At 38.2% G+C, this 20650-nt stretch overlaps 2 protein-coding genes across 10 annotated transcripts in view; one reads left to right on the forward strand and one right to left on the reverse strand.

Annotated features, from left to right (window-relative positions):
• The window catches only part of LOC101168616 (rap1 GTPase-activating protein 1), a 127127-nt gene extending 122521 nt beyond the window's left edge, over positions 1-4606 (forward strand). For 6 of the 9 annotated variants that reach the window (XR_002290229.2, XR_002290230.2, XR_002290225.1 and 3 more), the window contains 6 exons: positions 315-431; positions 629-758; positions 1013-1106; positions 1447-1592; positions 2752-2798; positions 2877-4606. Coding sequence is in view for 2 of the 9 variants with exons in the window: in XM_020703258.1 (XP_020558917.1) it covers positions 315-431; positions 629-758; positions 1013-1106; positions 1447-1556; positions 2752-2760 (460 nt within the window). In the remaining 7 variants the exon portion in view is untranslated. The remainder of the gene's footprint in view (positions 1-314; positions 432-628; positions 759-1012; positions 1107-1446; positions 1593-2751; positions 2799-2876) is intronic. The other 3 variants (XR_002290226.1, XM_020703258.1, XM_020703259.2) reach the window with 3 other exon arrangements.
• On the reverse strand, positions 4352-20057 carry LOC101168861 (protein-arginine deiminase type-2). The gene is made up of 16 exons (XM_023954979.1): positions 19763-20057; positions 15764-15935; positions 15324-15393; positions 15149-15210; positions 13481-13604; positions 12357-12509; positions 12031-12212; positions 11800-11903; positions 9696-9807; positions 9191-9298; positions 6815-6966; positions 6385-6532; positions 6017-6110; positions 5838-5917; positions 5518-5652; positions 4352-5372 (listed from the first exon to the last, which is right to left on the reverse strand). The coding sequence occupies exons 1-16, from the start codon at positions 19894-19896 to the stop codon at positions 5139-5141; spliced, it is 2064 nt and encodes a 687-aa protein (XP_023810747.1). The 5' UTR covers positions 19897-20057; the 3' UTR covers positions 4352-5138.
• Positions 20058-20650: the final 593 nt, after the last annotated feature.

Below are 20650 nucleotides of genomic sequence, written 5' to 3' on the forward strand. Positions count from 1 at the left end.
GAGGACAGAAAGAGTGTCGCAGCAGATGGACGGAAGGACATTTTAATGAGGAGATGACTTAGAAAACTTTTTGTATCAAGTAAAACTTTGCTTCATAGGTAAAGTCTACAACCTTTTCCAAGGTTACATCACATGTAGCATCACTTGTGTGTGACGAACACAATCTGTCAACAGTTATGGAGCTGGAACCCTTGTTTCACAGCAGTAGAGGGCGTTTACTTTGTCTTTGAACAGTGTTTATAGGACATTTTTTTTATTTAGCAAATATCAACCTGATCACGTAGTTTATATGTGATCTTCTCTGGATGTTCAAGTCGTGAGGTTTCACCCAGCGCTCAGAAGGCAGCGGACAGCAGCCACCTGTCACAGGAACACAGATCTGACAACTCTCCCAATCACAGCTCTCCAGAGTTTTTTGCCACAAAGAACAGGTGACTATTATTATATTCACTATTTGACTTTGTATTATAGAGAAAAAAGAATTGTGATCATTTATCTAATTGTGTGAGCAAAATGAAAATATGAAGGCAAACATGTGAAAACGTCGGACTTTATTATAGAGGATGTCTGCAAAAGAAAGAAAAAAAAACACAGGTGTTGAAGGGGTCAGAGTGACCCAGGTGTGTAGTCTGGCAATGTATTGCAGGGCACCCTCCATCCCCGAGGCTCAGGACCTTTCCCGCTCCTCGTCCAACGCCAGCAGCTTTGCCAGTGTTGTGGAGGAGCACGAGGCCGAGGAGGAGTACGACACTGGAATGGTGGGTGAACACAGGTCAACTGAGACTCACCGTTGGAGGACATGCCGTGCCTCATAGAAGCAAAATCATATTTTTGACTACTGAATGTGTTTTTCACTATTTTTCTAATCAAACAGGCTTAAAAGATTTAAGAGTATTCTAGTGCCGACTGGTCTAAAAATAAATCATGCTAAATTTGTTCATCCATTTAAATTAATTAGATTCAGAGATGAAATCAAAAGCAATAACGTTGTGGATCTTCATTTTTCTTACAGGAAAGTGTTTCGTGTGTCACACCAGTCAAAAAAGATACCTTTGTGTACAGCTGTGGGGTGGAGGAGGGTACGTGCAGCCAAGGAAGTTTTGCAGGTAAATTGTGGATGGGAAAGGGGGCGGGGGTGTCTCAGGAGCGCAGGATGATATCTTTTTGCCTCAGGTTCAATAACATCTCAGCACTCTGAGAAATGAAATCCCCCGCAGTTAGATCCAAAAACACACACCTCAGTCTGTGCAACTTTCAGTTACGGCCAAAAACATATAGAATCTTAAATTTCAACCTCGATTCGCAGAACTTCAGCTGAAGATTTCCTCCAAGCCGTTTATGTTTGGCATTCTGGGATATCTTCTTTTTCCACCTTGAGCTGCTTGCAGCACTATAGGCTTGAGTTTATTACTTATGACAGCGACACATCTCTTCCCTTCCTCCCAGCAGCTTCTCGTCTTCAGCAGCAGCAGGATGGAGTGAAGACATCAGAATTAAAAGGGACCGACAGTCAGACCAAGATGGAGGGCCGCCAGCAGGAGCAGAAGTTCTCATCGGTGAGGCAAATGAATCACAGATAAAAGGAGTACACAATAAGTTAAATTGATGTTTCTAGATGTGTTTTTTTTATTAGAATTTTCTCAATTAAACTAAAAAAAACACATTTGGAACTTTTTTAAGTAGTTTTCCAACATCTGATTAGGTTTTTGTTCTTGTGTTTTGCTCACTTTTTGAATAAAGCAGGGTCGATAAAGTTATCATTTATTCCACAAGCTTCAACTCATTCCCCCAAAATATGACACAACTTCAAATGATGATGACTCCAGATGGCTTGCCAAATTTCACAGCAGTCAATTCAGAACACAATTAAGAGCCTTCAATAGTCGCATCAGCTGCAATAATTGGATTTCAAAGCAGGAAACTGAGCAATCAGATTTAGTGAAGCAATACAAGAGTGCGTTCTGGAGGCAGCTTATTTTCATGTACCTGGTTGAGCAGGAAGAAAATGGCTTCTGTTAGTATGAGAGGACTCTTGGTGGCAAAATCTTAAACAGCAACAGTGTGTCACTTATGAGGCTAAAAAAGAGGAGCGCTCTAAAAAAAACCTTTGACAGTGAAATTTCAGTTTTATTTTGGGGAGGCTTGCTAACAGATTGTAATATTAACTACTTTTTTAGGTAAATGTAAAATCTAAATTGTTTTTAAGTACCGGTAGATGTCCTTTTTACGAATTAATTTTCAAAAAAACACACTTTTTTCAATACATTCATGTACACCTAATTTTTTTTTTAAAACAGCAATAACTTTAAAAATAACTAGGTAAAAATAAAATATCACAAAAAAGCAAAGTCAAAAGTGGTTTCTTTTTGGCTGTCTTGAATTTTTTGTCGGTTTGTGCTCTTTTTTAATGTGCAAACATTTTTTTTCCTTAACTGTTTCAGTTCACATTTTTGTTTTACCCCCAAAAAAGAGACATTTTTTTAGAGATAACAGGGAGCCATCAAACTGCATACATTGATGATTTGATGCTGCAGGAGCACAGTTTTTGTAGTGTTTGTAAATGTTCTTTATTTTAACATCTGCTGCAACATAAAATCCACAACTAGTTGTCAGCAACTCTGTGCTCCACTTGTGTATTCACTGCAATTAGTCCAGTTTAAAGAATCTTGAGCTTTGTAGCAGATTCACAGCCAGAGGCCAGCCTTCAGTCCAGATTCATTCTAAAATAGTACATTTTTTCTTTGCCTATAGAACTGTTAGCCACTTTCCCCTGATCCTGACTCTGAAGTCCATCTTTGGTAAGTTTTGCTGACACAATTAACAAATAATGAATATTGTCCCTATTGAGCTGCTCCTCCTTATGTGTCCATGTTTAGTAAAGCATCTTCCTCGCCGGCATCATCTGCCAAAGATCTAGCCAAGGAAGGCATGGAACTCCACCACCACTTTGTTGTATTTTGGGTATTGGTTTGCTGCTTATGATGACCGACACCTCCATCGTCATGAGTTACCTATTCCATCCTGTAAGTGGAAACGCTGAGTGCTCAGTGCACTCCAAACTCATGCAGATCACCGTGGGTCTGCTGTCTTTGTGTAGAAATCTGCTCTTTCTTCACAAATCTGATTATCAACGGGTGATCTCAATCGCACTGTCCTCCCACTGGAATCAGGACATCAGGACTTTGACAGAAATTGGAGTTTTGTCAAACCTCTATGGACTACATTTTTTGTTTTTGTACGTCAAAACAACATCCCACTCACTGTGACGTTGTACAGTTTGAACCTTGGCGTATCCGGTGTGGTTTTCAGTCGGGCCATTTTCTGTGTTCTATTGACAATTATTTTCTGGGTATTTTGCAGTGGATATTTGTTGTGTTTTCTAACAATGTTTGTCATGCTTTCAGCAAAGCTTGTTGAAAGTGTAGATATGAAATGTGTTCACCCTTTTTGTTTGTGGGTGAAGAGGAAGGCTTACCAATAAAAACTGGTGGTGAATCAAAAGTGGAAAACCAGCTAAATGTAACCTAAATCTTGCCGATACGGTAGTACTGTTTAGATATGTCTTCAAATGCTTGTTGTTATACCCCACCTGTTGATGTCTTTGTACAGGTGTGTAAGCATAAATACTGTGCATGGTGTGAACCTGCTTGCCAAAATCCCTCTCTGCACATTGGTGAAAGGCTCGGCATAACGGTGTCCCTGTGATTAGTGTTTCACCGAAAACTAGCTTCCATCTCCAGATGCAGAGCACTTTTACAGAGAGACAAATGTACTTTTGTTTTTAGCTAAGTATATGTATGAGAAAGCACTAAATTTCCAGCATTATTCCCAGATGCTGACCTTTCAAAGAACCTAACAGGTTGCCAGAGAAATGAAATACACTGTGACTTGCTCTGCAGTTGCCTTCTTGATCTTGTCACAAAAGCTGCTTTGATTGAAAGTCATTTTCAAAAGGCAGTGTGCTGCCAGATGGCTCGAATGTAAAACGAAGCAGAAATAGATATATCTTTCACTCATCGAAATAAATCTTTTATGTACAAAGAGACAACACATTGAGCTGCTTTTTACTTGCATTTTTTGTGTGGCTTTGTTTTTGGTTTTGGAAAATCACAAAAAAAATGTAAATTTTATTTATTTGACTTGAAATTATTTGAATTGAAACTACTGATTTGTGAGTTTATGGTACCAAAACTGTGGAACCTACAGTGTGTTCTGACAATTCCATCAGTAATCTATTTATGGCAAGATAATACCTACAGTTGCACGCTATTATTCTTTTAACATCTTTTTCAGCTAGTTTTTGTAAGGAAAATGCTTTTCCAGTTGTAACATCCAAAAGATTGAATGGAGAAAGTCTGCCCTCTTGTGGCTCTTTATTGTTAATGCACAATACTGTGGAACCAGTCTTTATTTTGCACTGTACAGCCAGCAACCGCATTTAACACCGAGAACAAATCTTCTTTATGCTCAATCCAAATGATTGTATTTCTGTTTTTGTCAACTGTTTGTTTTGGCCCTTTGTTTTTGAGATGTTTGTAAATATTGATTTTCATCTTTTTTGTAAATAATGTCAGTAAAGTATTTAATTAAAAAACGTAAACACCAAGATGATGTTACTGGTACTTTATTTCTTGTAAAATGATCAGAGCTAAAATGAAGAAGAAATTTCCTTACAACGATATCGGTTTTACTTGACATAAGGATCCTTCTTCCTATTGTAGAGTACTTTCCCTTAAATATGTGTGTTATTTTAATCAAGGTTCTTAACCCTTGTACTATCCTAGGCACTTTACCATTGGGAGTTGGGTCATCTAGACCCACTAGACAGTGCACTGAACCTTTTTTTCTTCAGTGATTTGTGATCTTCACTGGTGTCCATGGATTACATGAAATCTTTCCACCTTTATTCAACTTTGTCATGGTAGGGAGAACACGTCAATGTAAGGGTGGGGTCATCTAAGATAGCACAAGGGTTATATGAAAAGCATTTGGCCAAATGATACTTTTTTTGTTTGTTTTGGTAGATGTTTTGTAATGATATGAGTGAAATGATATATGATGTAATGATCATTTTGGTGGAGTAGGTGCCTCCTTTACAACCAAAAGTCTTTTTAGCCTTTTTTTCTTCTTCTCAATTTTCAAAGCTCCATATTCCACCACTGGAAGCGAAAGGGTTTCCTGCGGACGTTGGAGCCACAGTGCACCTCTCCAAGGTTTTTGTGGTAAGAGTAGTAGTCGTCAATGAATGTGCAGTTGAGGCCCAGGCCCCCCATCAGGGAACACATCTCTGTCTCCAGTGCGCAGCGTCCGTTCACTTTAGGGCCAAACGGCTTGGGGATGCCCAGGTTTTTCCCCAGAACAATCATGTTGACCTGAAAAGGGATTTATATTTTGTTAAATATAAATATATTTTGTTAAATCTAATATGATTTCTGTTGTTTGGTGAGCTGATGCAGAGAGTAATAACTCATAAATTGAGAAAACAAACAAACAGGACAAGTCCAAATGCAAACAAACCATGTCAGGATAAAACGCCACCACTCTCCCATCATTTTTCTTCTCCAACTTAAAGAGAATTGGCAGGTCAATGATGTCATCATCATCCAGGCCCAGTTCCTTCTTTAATACATCTCTGTTCCAGTCGATGCAGCTCTAGAAGAGAAGGTGATAAGTAGAACACTGCTCTATACGATATAGTATGCAAGCTGGTATGTTGGTGGGAATTGTAGGCAACATTTTTGATCATATTGAATAACTTATAAATACCAACACAAGGTTAGTCCTTGGCTTTATGTGCAGCTTTAATTTAAAACAGTGTAAAAATCTTTGCTACTTACCTGAACGTAGTTATTATGATTTAGCAAAACACGATCACCAAGGATTTCCTCCACTGTTATTTGTCGTTCTTTTGGGAACCCTTTTGGAAGAGTATGTTTGAGTGTCTGATAAATTTAATCTTTGCTGGGATTCATATATTTTCCAACTCATAAAAATGCTATGAAAGTGAGGACTGTACCATCAAACATCCTGGCTTGTCCGTGTCCATTGTTCTTCAAGTCTTTGAATAATTTGTAGGCTGCATCTGGGCTCGCAAGTAGCAGCCGGAAGCCCTATGACCCCCAAAAAAACAAAGAAAGCATTTCTGCTGTAAAATCCACAGAGATCAGAGATTTGGTTCTTTCACTGACAGTTAAAAAATAAGGTGAAAATGTCCACCCCGACCTTTTTAGTGAACGGGTCATTCACCTTCATGGTGGCATGAAAGACTCATTTGTCTAATGAGCGTTATTTTTGTATTTTTTTAAATTTTTTATTCATTATTTAATATTTTCATTTCATTTCAGTCACTGTTTGAGCTATTCTGTCTTCAACCAGAGTACTTACCTTTCTGTCAGGTGCAGGTACAAAAGTCATGAACTCGTCTACATGCCCAACAACAAGCCAGTCAGAAAACAAGGCGATGGGCTTTTGGACCCTTTGAGCCCACAGGAAGTCCTGAACCACTTTGGTCATGTTTCGTCCATTTTTTGCCCTAACAGGAAAGAAACATGTTTGAGTATGTATGAATGCACTTAACCCTTGTGCTATCCTAGGCACTTTACCATTGGGAGTTGGGTCATCTAGACCCACCAGACAGTGCTCTGAACCTTTTTTCTTCAATGATTTGTGATCTTCACTGGTGTCCATGGATTACATGAAATCTTTCCACCTTTATCATGGTAGGGAGGACACGTCAAAGTAAGGGTGGGGTCATCTAAGATAGCACAAGGGTTATATGAAAAATCTTCCTGACATTTAGGGGTGTGTTACTCACGTTGGGAAAGCAACCCCGATGATGATTCTGCCCAGAGGGTATTTTTTTCCGTTCACAGTGACAGGGGGGCTCACCTCCAGATTTCCAAACGAGTCCATCGTGCTCACCTCATCACTTTGAGGTTCACGTGTCACGTAGCCAAAGTCAGGCCCCTGGGGGATGCATGAACATTTTCTTAAAAGCCCTTGTAAATACTTAATGCAAAAAGTCTTACATTTTGTAACTCTAGCTGCAGAAATGTACTACTGTTCTATCTTTTTATTTCTAAAAATAAAATGTATTTCTTCAAATGCAAAATGTACTATGTATTATATGCTAAACACGTTCTAACTTTCAAATACTTCTAACAGTATAGAGAAACTTTTATGAAGTAGGTTTTTCATAAAAAATTCTAAAAACAATTATTTGCCCTGAGTCGCACAGGCGATCTTTCCCGGTTGTATCCTGTCTTCACCAACAGTATATAGCTAGGATAGGCTGCAGCATTCCAGTGACCCCAAAAAGGAATAACCAAGTTTGAAATATTGTTAGATGGATAGAAAAACTCTTATTCAGTTCTATCAATTTCTTAAAAACATGTCGGTACACTCTGAGAGGAATAATTGTAAATGGCAAATACTTGTAGAGCGCTTTACTAAGATCAGGAGCAATGTGGGTTCAGTGCCTTGCCCAAGGATACTTTGACAAATGGGTGGGCAGGGCAAGAACCGAGCCTATGATCTTCCAATCAGAAGTTAACCGCTCTACCTCTGTACCACAGCCGCTAAAAAACAAGTCATGGCTTCAAATGTCTGCAAGACAGTGGACCCTTGAACCAGTTTAGACCCTTTGTCTGTTGAGCTGACTTTTGCAGAATCCGGTTGCATGTTATGTCCTCTGTGTTTGTGGGGTATGGATTTATATTGTTGTAAATGAGCTATATTTGTCGCTAATTTGAGGATTTGGTACATAGATTAAACCTTCTGGAGACACTTCTAAGTATCTGTAACTCTCCTGTCCACTACGTCCTACCTCAACTTCCCGTCTAGGAATAATGATGGCCAAAAAATAGTAATAATAAAGCTGATAGTGCAGACATCCACGACAAGATGTTTTGGTCTGTTTTAAATGTGTTAAACAAGTTAAAGGATTGGTACTGTCCCAGTCTGTCAACTCCAGGTCTAACGGGGACGGACACTAACAGAATAGGGCTTAAAATGCATACCTTAAACCAAGGGTCTGCAACCTTAAACTCTAAAAAAGAGCCATTTGGTCTAGTTTGGTTTTAATTTCTTTTTTTTTTACAGCAATACATGCAAGTTCCTTTCAAAATAAAATATACCCTACGTCAGATAAGATCCTCCTGCTGCTGCAGATTTACTTGAATTAATAAATCCAAGACAGTCAAACAAGACATTTTCTTTCATTATGACTGATGCACCTTTCTACTTTTTCTCATTTATCCATTAAGTATAAATATGACAATATCGATGTATGTGTAACTCTATATATGTAATACAATTATAGAATGTAAGAACTTTGCCTCTGAACACCAACTAGACCCTGTTGTGCATCACAATATAAGATTATGATAAGAATATGTATTTTAAGCCTGATCTAATAATAAACCACTCGGACAGTAGATTAAACCTTCTACCATCAATTGGCTCAGTTACCTGCCATGTTAAAAATCATAACATCCATTAATAAATTATGTTAATTGTAAATATGTACACTTGTAGTGCGCTTTTCTACCTCCCTCGAAGGCCCAAAGTGCTTTACAGTCAGAGTCCCATTCACACATTCCCAAACTGATAGCGACTCCGCTGCCAAACACTGGCGCCCACCAGATGCAAGGTGGGGTTCAGTGTCTTGCCCAGGAACACTTCGACACATATGGGCGAGCAAGGTGGGAATCGAACCTGCAACCTTCTGATCAAAGGTCGACCGCCCTACTGCTACCCCGATAAGAATTAAATTAACAAAAACAAATTAGCCAAATTCAAATTTATAGTATTTTTCTTCAAAGCTTTAGAGCCACTACAGGGATAAAAGTGCCACATTAGACTTTAGAGCCTCAGGTTGCAGACCTCTGCCTTCAGAGAACTACAAGTAAATTATCAAAAAAAATGAGTCAAATTTCTCCAAAATGTGGGGGAAAATTCCTCTGTCCTTTCCATCTTCTTCCAATATTCTTAAAATATATTTGCTCTATTCACACTCTTCTCCCTGTGAGAACTTAAATCTGAAAAAAACTTCTAAACAATATTAGGAATAAACGAAAAATTGTCGGACAGTTTAAGACCAAATATTTAACCAGTTCTATAATAACCTTGTATGTAAAGAAATTCATTTTGCTTCCATTAGCATCAATAAAAGTCTTAAATGATTTCTTACCAGTAGTACTTTACATGGAAAGTTTTTGAGTTCCCCGTCTCTTGGGGAGTCCAGAACAACAGGAAACTGATGATGAGGTGAATCAACAAATCCAAACTCTAACTCATCCTAAAAAATAAATAAATGAATAAATAAATTACTTTATGTTTTTTCTCATTCTTGTCACCAGGTTTTTGCATGAGGGCACATTTTTACTTTGTTACATACAGCTTTGCCTGAAACTGTTATTAATAAGGTTTTCATTTGCATCATGTTTGATCCAGTGAGTTTCTGATCTTGTCGATGTTTGGCGTCAAGATGTAAAACTAATCGCCCTGTTACTGTAGGTTCAGTTTCAGTTAGGTCAGCGTGGCACAATTTACAAAAGAAAATGGAGGAAACAAACACTTTGAAATACTATTTTTTAATGTGTCAACATTTCACCCCAGTTAGCTGTAAGAAAATCTCTACAAATGTTAGCAGCCAAATATGGATTTTTATTTAGTGAAACTGAAAGTGTTCTTACTTGGATCCAGCGGTCTCCTCTATTCATGAATGGTTCACAAATTTTCAGCTTGTAGCCGCTCTTTGTAACTAGATCTTTAATCTCTTTCAGGAACGGTTGGTTATCAGATGTGCTAACAAAACAATCAGACATGCAGTTTTTATTAAAACATTTTTTTTAATTTAGTTAACCAGTTTTTTTTAAACTTTTTTAATCTAGCACCTTAGTTCAAGATATGAGAAAAAAAGTAATTATGGCAACACCTTTTACTTGAAGAGTGCAAAATAGAACACAAATGATAAAATCTGGGTTGTTGCACACAGACTTAGTGATGGGTTTATCTCGCTGAGTTAAGTAACTGGTAGATCCGTGTTTTGAATTTGAGATTGTGTGCTTGAACAAGACACCTAATCCTGCGTTACCCCATTTGTAAAACAATAACCTGTAAATTGCTTTGAATAAAAGTGACTTCTAAAGGTTTTTATTATGTAGTTTTATGTAGAAAGTAAAATGAGGTCTGAGCTCTTGAGTGTGTTGTAACTGTTCCTCTATAGCAGGGGTCGGGAACCTTTTTGGCCAAGAGAGCCATAAATGCCACATATTTTGAAATGTAATTTCGAAAGAGCCATACAATAATGTAGTGTCCCTTCCCCACACTGAGGCACGGAGACTTAACCTCTTTTAAAGTTCTTTATTCCGATTACTGCAGACCGCAACAAACGCCGTTCAATTAATTCAGCAACTCCTGAATCTCTCCCGCCGAGACGAGAGCGCTTCTCCCAACTTTATATTCACCTGCTCCCGCGTCAGCCCTCCCATTTCCCTTATTCGGCCCATAGCTGAACCCCATTGGTCCAAACTACCTAACAACAGGCTGAGCGACAGAACTGAGAGCCAATCAGATCTCTGCTTGACGCGTTCAATGAACTCCAGAACTTTTAACGCGGCCCAACAGCCATCCAACTCAGTCCGCGACAATTTGTTTAAAACTAAATATACAAATGAATGTGTGCATTTGATTTAATTTCAACATTTTTAAAGTACAATAAGTCTGTGGATTCTTTTTAATAACATTGTTATGCTGTTGCTAATAAATGATGAGTATTTCTCGTGGTAGTTTTGCTGATGGTCTGGTCTGGTTGATACGTGGTGAGTTTCTGCTTCGTGCAGGCGTTGAGACTTTAAACGTGATCGTAGGTCTGAATGTTCTGTAGATGTGACAAAGACTGCTCACATGCAGACGCGGAGCCAAACACACACTCACACGCCGCAGTGGGTGACAGGCAGTGGGTTTTACGTTTTTATAATCCCTGCGCGATTCACCTGCTGTCCCCACAACCCCTCACCCCCACCCTCTGCTTTCTCCCTCACACATCCCGTCCCCGCATCTGCGCGCTCTGTCTCAGAGACGGGAGCGCGCAGTTTTAGGCACGTCAATTCAAAGGTTTCCAGTTGGTACAAACTCTGTGAAATAATAGATAATAGTAACTGATAGCGCTGGCGTAGATTTCTCTCTCTAAGCACTGCTACTACTGCTCGCCTCTGGCATCGCATCGCGCCCGAGAAGGACTGGTCTAATGAAAAAAAAAAACTATAATTAAAGATTTGTCTGCGAGCCACATGTGACCATCAAAAGAGCCATATATGGCTCGCGAGCCATAGGTTCCCGACCCCTGCTCTATAGGGACATAGAATACAAAACAAAGTTTAAGTCTAAGTTTACTGTGTAAGTTTAAATTAAAGTGAGCTTTTAACACTTCTTTTGTAATAAATTTATGTCAAGAACTATAGCAGAAAAAAGGAGCTGCTGTGTTGCTTTCAGGAGTTTCTGGGAATTCAATAGGGAGAAGAAACAAGTTGTGTCATGCGGTTCTTTAAAGTAAGTGGCACCACGTAACTCTTCGTTTTAAATTCTGTTCATGCTTTTCTAATTTTGGGCTTAAACACCAATACACTCCACTGCACATAAATGGAGACAGGCAGATACCTGTCTAGTGGGGATGGGAAGTTTTGGGTTTGTGTTTGGCAGAACCACATCTAAAGTAAGCATTACGTTATTTTTATTTTTTTGCAATTTAAAGAAAACCAAAAGCTTGTTTAACATCATATTTACATGGACATTTACCGGCAGACAAACACCTCCTCAGGCTGGAGGGTGTTGGGTGTCATGATCCATGGGGCCACTCTGAACATCACTTTGTCTGTGAAAATGGGAGTCTCAGGAACCGCCTGTTAAAACGCAAGAGTAAAAACTGAATCCATGTTATTTTCTGTGAAAAATACCATGGATGTCACAAACTCTTTATTAAATAAATACAAAGAGGTGAGATTAAATAGGGATGTGTGCAGATCTTACATCACTAATTGGCTTTAGCAGACTGAGATTAATGGTGACGAGCCCATCAAAGTCTTTGTCAGGAAACTCGAGACCTTCCACATGGAAGTCCATCTCTGCATCGCCTCCAGGGTAAGGCACCTCCTGAGAAAGGACCTCAGGGCCCAGAACTACTGGATAGTCTTTCACAGTGTTGGTGCTTTCTGCAAAACAAAGAGTGCTTGAACTGCCAAGACAAGAGGAAGGACAAGAATACACTTGTGTTGGAGCTTTTTCAATTACACAAAAATGCTGCAAGTTTTTTTCCAGTTCCCACTAACTGAAAGCGTAGATACACTCCAGCTCACCTGCATTGTTAACCTGTTTATTGCCAGATTTGGATCCAAAGACACGGATTTTCTCTGAATCTCCTAAACAGATGTGCATCATCAGTTTGTAGCCCTTGGGGAGACGAGAAGGACCTCTAGTTCGCAGCTTCATGGGTGACATGTCCTTAAGATCTGCATGAAAAGCAAATTTCTTATATAATATGTAACCACAGGTAATCAAGCAGAGAAAATGGATGCCCACACAGAATGTGCTCCAGACAAACAGATGGAACAAGGATGTTAAAGTGTGGCAAAACTCTTTACACAATTCAAAGGTCCTAGTTTAAATTTTAGACAAAACGTTTTGTTCTTATTTTGAGCCATACTCAATCACATAAGGTCATACAAATGTTATTAAAGGAAATCTTTGAGGCAAAATTTAAACTCACCCTTTTTATTCTTTGTAGCTTTTTTTAGCTTATTTTCCGTGCATTACTGATGTGTAGATAAATGTATTAAAAACTAAAGTTCCTCAGTAATCATAACAAAGATCTCTCCAAGCAAACCTCCATTTAAAACCACGATTCTTGTAATTATTGTAAAAGCACCTTAAGTAAAATAAACGTACAGTAAATGCATGTCAATAGACATGAATCTGGAAGAAAAAAACAAAACATGACTCCATTTGTCTTTGATTCGCTGTTTGATCATGTCTGTATCTTTCCGTTTCAAAAGTTACCAACCTTTTCAACTCCAAACATTTTCTTATTTACTGTTTGAAGTGCACCTTTTCAAAATAAAATACTTTATACACAGAGCATCTCAGGTGGGCATCTGGTTGATTGAAGTAAACTTCCCTAAACTGTCAGGTATGCTACAGAGTAACACAGGTGGGTTGGGGGTTGTGCATCAAGTCTCCTAAAAACTTTAGCAAACCACTCTCAAAATATTCTAAAAAAAAAAGACAACAGATGAACTTTCTCCTTTATGAAAATCCAAATCCAAAAATCCAGAAGGATTTTGATATAGCTTTTGTATTGGACTGTAAAGTTGTATCTATCTAAACAGCTAATGAGCATGTATCACACTTGGATTGAACACTCTGAAAAATGTTGGGGTTTAAAAGGCTGGCGCTACTGGGGGAGTTTACAATAATAGATTACCTGAGACATTGCGGATGTAGTCCAGCATGCAGTCTGGCTTTTTCAAAGAGCGTTTGGTTGTCTCTGAGTCACAGTTGACCAAAAGGATGGCTCCATACCCATTAGGACCCCACTTCCATGACCCCTGACAGATTTGAATAAACCAGGCATAAAACAAAAGGTTTAATAAATTATTTAAAGGTATGGTGAAGTAAAACTTGTATGAAAGAAAATCAGTAAGCATATATATATATATATATATATTTTTATTGATTTTTTAGAAAAAAAATTACTTTAGTGTTGTATTATAGAAATTGGTTTTATGGCTCATAGGCTTCAGTAAATCAGTTTAATTACCCTATATCTAAAAAAATCAATAAAATTGTAAAACTTAGTTCCTTCAGAATGTTTTAAACTTTCAACACCCCCCCCCCCCCCCTCTTTAATAACCCTCCTAACCCCCCACCTCTCTCCAACCTCCCTCTCTCTTCTCCGGTCCAACAAAAAACTGTTACAAATATAATTAATATAAACAAAGTTTAGTCTAAAATAAAAGGGGTTAATTCAAATATACTCCTTGTGTGTCAGAAGATTCATAACCCCATGTTCAAATCAAATCAAATCAAACTTTATTTATAAAGCACTTTTCATATAAAAATATAACACAAAGTGCTTTACATTAAAACACAACAAAATATAAAAACAAGCATTGACGAATTAAAAATAAATAGAATAAAAATAAATAAATAAATAGGGCCCCCTCCCCGTACCCAGCCCCCCACTCCTTTCACACCTCCCACCCCTTAAGTGATGGCAGAGGACAATGAGAAAGAGGCTGAGCACAAAAACAGGATGCAGGAAACGCTAATAACTGGAACCTCCCCCTCCGTGAACAGCCGCATAGACAGTCAAATGCAGCATCACAGGCGGGGACCGCTCCACCACAGCTAAGCGGTGATGCAGGTCCCCATCTAGAGCCGCAGTGGCTGAACAGTAGCTGACCCAGAGGGAGAGGTTCCAGCTGAGGAAGCACCAGAAATAAAAGTGAATAAAAATGAGAATAAAAAAGTAAACATATTGATAAAAACAATAAAACATTAAAATAAGGTTAATTAAAATAACACGTTAAAAATCAGGTTCAAGTTCATAAAACAAGATAAAATGGATAGATAAATAAATAAAATAAAAATAAAAAGTACATATAAATAAATAACTGAATAAATAAATAAATAAAAGTAGTAAAAAATGAGCTAAAAGCCAGGTTAAAAAGATAGGTCTTAAGCCTTTTCTTAAAAGCATTAATGCTCTCTGCGGCTCTCAGGTCCTCTGGCAGACTGTTCCACAAACGGGGGCCATAGTGCTGAAATGCAGCCTCTCCATAGGTTTTAGTTTTTACAGTTGGAATGGTCAACAGACCAGTGCCAGACAGACCAGTGCCATGTTGTAACAGTAGAATATGTCCAACACATGTCCTTCAGCTCTCATCTGTTTGCTCAGCCGTTGGACAGGAGAAGTTAATAAATAAAATAAAAAAAGGTGTTAGCAAAAGCTGAAAATATTCCAGGTTTTTCACAAAACTTTGTAAATCCTTAGGAGACATGTTGTGTGTTTTTTAATCTAAACTGCCAAAGCAGAAGAGATGTTTTTGTCTTGCTAAACCACTTTCAAGATTTTGGTACAACTACAGACCTTATTGGGGTTGTTTTCCTCCACAATGCCATCCCTGTCAGCATCCACATCCAGAGAAATCTCTGTATGACACATACATTTTCATAATCACACAATGCTTCTGAATTACCTCACATTTAAAGTATGGCTCTTTTTAACACATGACACATTTTCATATTTCCAATATCAAACTTACCAACAGCTGTTAAATGCAGAACTGCTACTCCAACAGCATTACTGTCCTCGTTGTAATAGCGCACTGACAGCTTTCAATAAAAAAGCAGATTGTTTTTATGTACAACAAACATCTTGCATGCAACTAATTTAGAATGAACCTGAGGGATTAGTCTTGTCATGACAGATGAAAAAAAAAATGTGTTCAAAACAAAACAAAAAAACTGGGAAAAATCCCACACCATCTTTTGTTTTTGTTTTTTGGTTCATTTCCCAACTTCATCAGTCAGAGAAGTTTATTTTCTGATCAGATTTATGTCATCGTCAAGTTGTTTCATAAGTTTTCTTTCATAAATAAATAATCTTAGCGCAAATATACCTAAGTAGAAACTGTGGACGTACTTAATTATTTATTCCCAAATAATGGAAGCATTAGTTTAGAAAAACTTGTAGCAAACTCACCTTGGATTCATTTTCAAATTCACTAGCACGGTCCATGCTGATGAGAAGACTGGTATTACTGTTAAGAGGAATTTGAGACTGATGGGAGGTTTCTGGAGTTGGTGGGCTGATGCTGCAATTAACCTGGGGAGTGCATTTTACAGAAAAGAACTTGGAGCTGGGAGGGGCACTCCTGTCAATGAGAAGAAAATGATTATTGCATTAATTTGCAGTAAATTTTTAATTTTTAGTTAAAGCAGTGTGATGTATGAGGAAACAAAATAATTTGGTGTGTCATCAATGGAAACAATTTCAATTCCGAGAAATACTGAGGCGAGATTTTGAAACCAGTAAAGATTACATAACTCCACAGCAATGAAACACCGACATTTTCCTTCAGAATGAGAGATGACAAACATTCGTCAGTGTGAGTTAAACTCATAATGAAACGGAGATTAGTTGTATTATTTCTGCCTATTTAACTGTGCAACTGTGCTGGCCCACTTGTGTCAGGCCCAAAGGCTTTTTCATCAGCAGGATGCCACAGATTCAACCTTCTGATGACCAGTATCTTGTCTTACTGATATCATAGAGTCTCCTCTTTGTTCAAATGCATTTTTAAATGTTGCTTAGTTGCCAAATAGTCACATATTTTAGACAGTCACTCAATTCACACAAATGCACAACAAACACACACACAAAAACATGTTTATTCAAAATGTGGTCAGCTTAAAATAATTTTAAACATGGTATAAACTAAAAGCCAACATTGAAAAATGTATCAATAACATTTTTTTTTTCAAATAAAGGATGTGTGCCACTTGAATAAGTCATGTTATAATCTTATTGCATTAGAAGTTTAGCAACTTTTCTTTAAAAGTGTCTTCCTGTTTTAAACAACATTGTCTTTAAAGTTTGCAACGGATCACTGTTTCTACACATGAATATTAGGCAACACAGCAGATATGTGTAACCAAACATCTTGAAAAAAAAGCCTATGAGTAATAAAATATAAGTATTTTATCTGCAAAGGGAGTTTTTATACCTTTTAAAGGTAAGAAATTTGGAGATGGGAAATGAAAAGTAGGTTTTTATTTTTTATTTTGATGAATCACAAATAGGCAGATCACAAAAGATGTACCCTTTGGCCATTTTTGCAGACAAAACTCCTACCTCAAAGGTGACATTTAATTATGAGATTTTTGAACACCAGGACCTGACAGTATTCACAGAGGCCGTGATGGAATACATCACCTTCTGTATGGGGACTGTCACGGACGTGAAACGCATCCGGGTCTTTCCTAACCAAAAACCCTGGATGACCAAAGAGGTCAGGTTAAAAGGCCGTGACTCTGCCTTTAGGTCAGGGTACAAGGATCTGTACAGGACCGCCAGAGCCGACCTGAGGAGAGGGATCAGGAAGGCCAAGTTGGATTACAAAAGAAAAACAGAGGACCACCTCTCCAACAACAACCCTCGGCAGGTGTGGCAAGGACTTCAACAGCTGACCAACTTCAAGGGACAGACCAGCACCGAGGAAACACTCCAACGCTGCACTAGCAGAAGAGCTAGTGCATAAAAAAGGACTGTATCCTCCTAAAAAACATTTTCTATCATTTCTAGCAGAGTAGATTATTGTAATGCCCTGCTCCCCGGTCTTTCCAGATGGAAGATATCAAACCTTCAACTACTGCAGAACTCGGCCGTACATGTGGTGACAAGGACCAGCGAGTGGTATTACACCCATTTTAATGTGTAATTCGGGATTGCTTTTAAAGTGTTTTTATTGGTTCATATATGCTTTTCTGGTCTTGGGCCGCCATATCTATCTGGTGGGAATTTATAGTATGAGCTCTCTCATACCTTTAAGTATTCTGGTACAGGCCTCTTAGTAATTCTTAAAGTTAGAACCAAAACTTACAGCGAGGCTTCTTCAGTTTTTATGGACCTTGCCTGTGAAACTGCCTCCCAGAGAGCCCCAGGGCTGCAGAGACTGTTCATGTCTTTAAATGAAGGCTAAAGACCAACAAGCTTTAAAAATTTAGGAATATTCTTATTTGGTAAATGGCGAGAATAAAGTCGTAATAAAGTTTTAAGAAAAAAGCCAAAATGTTGCTTGAGAGAAGTAAAGCCGAGTCTTTAAGAATATTTCAGTCTTCAGAAAACAGAATGGCTAGAGTCGGTAAAGTGGAGTTTCAAATGTAAAATAAGGAGTTCAGAGACATGTTTGGGTGTAAAGGACCACAACTTTATTTTCCTCTTCATTTCCATACCCAGAAGTCCATTTGTAACCTTACGTCATGAACCTGTCATGCGCAGAACACAAATGTGGAAGGTAAACAGTGTTACATACGTCCCCTCCTCCAAATGAAACATCAACATAAAATAATACATGAAAATAGTCTGTTATATTAGCATAAAAATGTTGAAAATGCCTAAAAGTGTGCCTTCTAATGTGACCGGAATTGTCACCCAGACTTAAAGATCTTGTCCTTGGTGGAGGAAGAAAGGATTGAAGTGGACAGTTGCAGGGATACCGATGGCTTCTTTAACAGGCTGCAGAGATCCTGCAAACCCCCAATCAATAAATAAAACATTAATAAGTCGTAAATCAAGCAAATGAGCTTCCAATTTGGACTTTATCAATAAACATTCAGCTTACCTGTTCAATTAAGTTTAGGCTCTGCTGCTGCGTGCTGTTCACTTGCTGTACTTCTTGTAAATTTATGAATTTAAATCTTGTAATTTTACTTTCATTTATTTATTTCTCCGTCATACATAGTTGAGGTATACCTATAATGAAAATTACAGACCTCTTCCATCTTTTTAAGTGGGAGAACTTATTATCAACTTATTTGGTGCTAAATACTTTTTTGCCTCACTGTTCATATTTTGTGACAGGCAGATCAGCAAAGAGGAACCGTGTAGCCGGGAGGGAGTTTGTGCATTTATCTTACTGCTCAGTCATTGTTTCTGTCCACAAGCACGAGAGGAAGGTGTCTACATTTCCCGATAATCACCTATAGTCAGGTTTGGTGGAGTTTCCATCAGTGACCTTCATGATAATAAAAGTTGCTTCAAATTCCATTCAGTTTTCAGGAACATGTTTAGACTTAATTAGCCTCTGTATAATTTTGATAATCAAACTTTCTTAAAATAAAAAAAAACATTTAGCATCACTGATTTATGTAACATGGACTGCTAATTCCTGAATGCTTTTGAGACAGAATAATGGCCAAATTTCAGCATAGGTGTGGTGCAGTCCTCTGGTTAATAACCACTCGGGTTGCAAAACCCCAGATTTCAGTCATCAAGTCTTTTTTCTGTAGGTTGGCCTTTGGCATGGAGTTGGTTATGCAGCAGTATTTTATTTGTTCATTACTTTTTTTTTTAACTAAGTCCCTACTGTTGGCAGATACAAAAACACAATCCCACTGTACAAGACTCGTAACTTCGCCCACTATTGTGCACAGTAACAGCTTAAGTTCTAATAATACAAAATGTTTTAAACTTTATGAAAATTATCCGAACATCTTTATGTCATAACCTTTATAATTGTACCCTCTTCGACATCTGAAAATGGTACAACATTCTTCTCCTGAATGAAGAGCATTGTTTAGTTTAATGTCGGCACTGCGTTTTATCATCAAACTCCGGCTGGGAGTCCAGACTGCAATCCTCACGTTACCCGAAAAACCAACCGTGTTTCGTATGTTCTTTTCTTACAAAACAGTTGGTCCAAGGAGCGGGACCGACAGCTGTGCGGGGTTTGTGCCAACCAAACCTCTTCGCTCTGATTGGTCAGTCAGTGGCTCACAGTTTATCACGTGATTATCTATGTACACTCCATCGGTGAGACTTGAGTGAGAAGTGGAAGCCAAATCAATCATCACATAAAATAATACTTGGTTGTTGTTGTTTTTTTAAGTTCATAGCTCAGTGAATGCAAACACCGGAAGTTGTAATCCTTTATGAAGCCTTTGTCTCTGCTTCACCCAGCAGCTGATCGTGTTTCCTTACCTGTAGATGCTCACATCCAAAGAAGTGCCAACAACATACAGGACATGCTGCGATTTGCTGACGTCCAGACGACATGTCCGATGATGTTCCCGTGGAGCAGCGGGTGGTGCGGCTTTATCAACTTGCTTAAACATGGGGGAGTTCTCGCTGTCTTGGACAAACAACGGCGTGAAGCGCTTCTTGGAAGTTGATTTATATGTTTCATTTGAGTGAAGGAGGAGCCATGCAACTTTACTAATGTCAAGCCAGCCCTCTGTCGTCGACCGGCTGTCAAGTGAGCCCTCTCAAAACAGTGTGCCGCTTTTTTACATACATGGCGGTAAATGCAGGAAGGACTTTTTTTTTTTTTTTTTTTTTTTGGACTTATTTTTTAAAGTGAAAGCATAAATTGAAACGTATACCCCCCCCCCCCCCCCCCCTCCCGTGATAAAATAAAACCCAGTAGAAATTTGTTATTACAGCGTTATTGCCATATGTTGACAATGCTGTAAAATGAAAAGTCCTAGTTTCCACAGAGTCATTTCACTTCTCACTGAAATGAGATAGCAATAACTCATTCATACCTGATTTGAATTGGGTTTTATTTTGAAATTCCACATCAGATCCATCTGAAACTTTTTTGTGACCTCACCAGGTAGGACACTTTAAGTGAGAAGTGAAATGACTGTGGAAACTAGGAGTTTTTTTCTACACATACGTGAATATTACAGTAAATAATTTGTCCTCAATACATTATTTTAATTGGGTCTTGTTTTGAAATTTCACATTAGACATATAAAAATATAAATCTAATCATATATCTGGTGTCGGGGGGGGGGGGGGGGTATACATAAAAATGTAATGTCAGTGTTTATACTTTGCTTTTCACAGTAAAAATGAGTCCTGCTT

This window comes from Oryzias latipes, chromosome 5 (genome assembly GCF_002234675.1).
Source record: "Oryzias latipes chromosome 5, ASM223467v1".
Taxonomy (NCBI): Eukaryota; Metazoa; Chordata; class Actinopteri; order Beloniformes; family Adrianichthyidae; genus Oryzias; species Oryzias latipes.

Excerpts from the sequence above, each read along its gene's own strand:
- LOC101168861 (XM_023954979.1), bottom strand. The coding sequence starts at position 19,896 with ATGTTTAAGCAAGTTGATAAAGCCGCACCACCCGCTGCTCCACGGGAA. Across the intron at positions 13,605-15,148 it reads AGGAAAACAACCCCAATAAG|GGGTCATGGAAGTGGGGTCC; the intron begins GTCTGTAGTTGT and ends CAAATCTGTCAG. Across the intron at positions 6,967-9,190 it reads TTCCATGTAAAGTACTACTG|GGGCCTGACTTTGGCTACGT; the intron begins GTAAGAAATCAT and ends TGCATCCCCCAG.